Source organism: Alexandromys fortis, unplaced genomic scaffold (genome assembly GCF_014885135.2).
Source record: "Alexandromys fortis isolate MF-2015 unplaced genomic scaffold, M_Fortis_MF-2015_v1.1 scaffold_10397, whole genome shotgun sequence".
NCBI lineage: Eukaryota > Metazoa > Chordata > Mammalia > Rodentia > Cricetidae > Alexandromys > Alexandromys fortis.
In genome coordinates, this window is record NW_026078248.1 from 1 (window position 1) to 928 (window position 928).

Consider the following 928-nt stretch of genomic DNA (forward strand, 5'->3'; position numbering starts at 1 on the left):
GGCTGCATACAAGAAATGTCAGACAAGAGAAAACTGCTGTTTGGTGGTAGCAGGTACCTCTGTCCCATTAAATTAATCATTCTGGAAAAGCTAGAGTTGTTTTCAATGACCTGTGATGATAAACCCAGCTCTATAACAGACATATCATCTTCTGTCAATGGAAGTGTCTGAAGAGGCATGTCATTGGGGGTAGGCAAGTGCCTTCCCATCTCACATAATTCTGACAAGTTGCAAGCATCGGGTGGTAATGGGACGTGGCCACTATTTCCATGCTGAGTTTCAACAACTGGGCAGAGATCACTGCTTTTGAGATTATCTTGGATTATCTGTGCGGATCCACCCCAAATCACTCTCTGATCTTTGCATGATGTTCTATGGCATCCAATTCACCTAGATTGAAAGCCATAATTCTTTTACGCTTCTTCCCAATAGAAATGGAGATGTCTTGCTTAGCACCAGTCACTAAATCTTCATTCTGGCCACTTTGCTGGCATTCTTTGTGAATTATGTAAGGTTTGGTGACATTAAATAGCTCAGGTCGGAAGGCATATTTTTGGGTGATCATTTCAATGGCTGGCACAGAAGTAGAGTCAGGAGCAGAGCATGTAGTAGGAGCTTCAGAAGGAGATGTGGCATCCATATGAAGAGAATCCAGGTCGACAGAAGAAGTGGGCTGGTTTCTACTTCAGGAAGGCTCTTGATGCTGCTGAATTTGATAGCTGACCTGTGATTTTGGTTTCCCATCTGCCATGACGTGAGCTGAGGAGACATAGTGATGGCTAGGAAAGATTGAAACTCAAAAGGGCTGCTAGAGACAAAACTACAATTCTAGCTAGAGGCACAACAGCTCTGAGATTCAGAAATCTAAACTTTCACCCTAGGCCTTCCCACCACTCTCTGGGAACTGGCAATACCTGCTCATAGTTCC

The 928-nt window shown here is 44.0% G+C and overlaps 1 protein-coding gene across 1 annotated transcript; it reads right to left on the reverse strand.

Moving 5' to 3' along the window:
• Nucleotides 1–6: 6 nt before the first annotated feature.
• On the reverse strand, nucleotides 7–751 carry LOC126496599 (N(6)-adenine-specific methyltransferase METTL4-like; the record flags this gene model as incomplete). Its single annotated transcript, XM_050134062.1, is given in 2 exon segments — nucleotides 7–349; nucleotides 352–751. Coding segments are annotated over 2 exon segments (743 nt in total), but the record flags the coding sequence as incomplete, so codon positions are not given.
• Nucleotides 752–928: the final 177 nt, after the last annotated feature.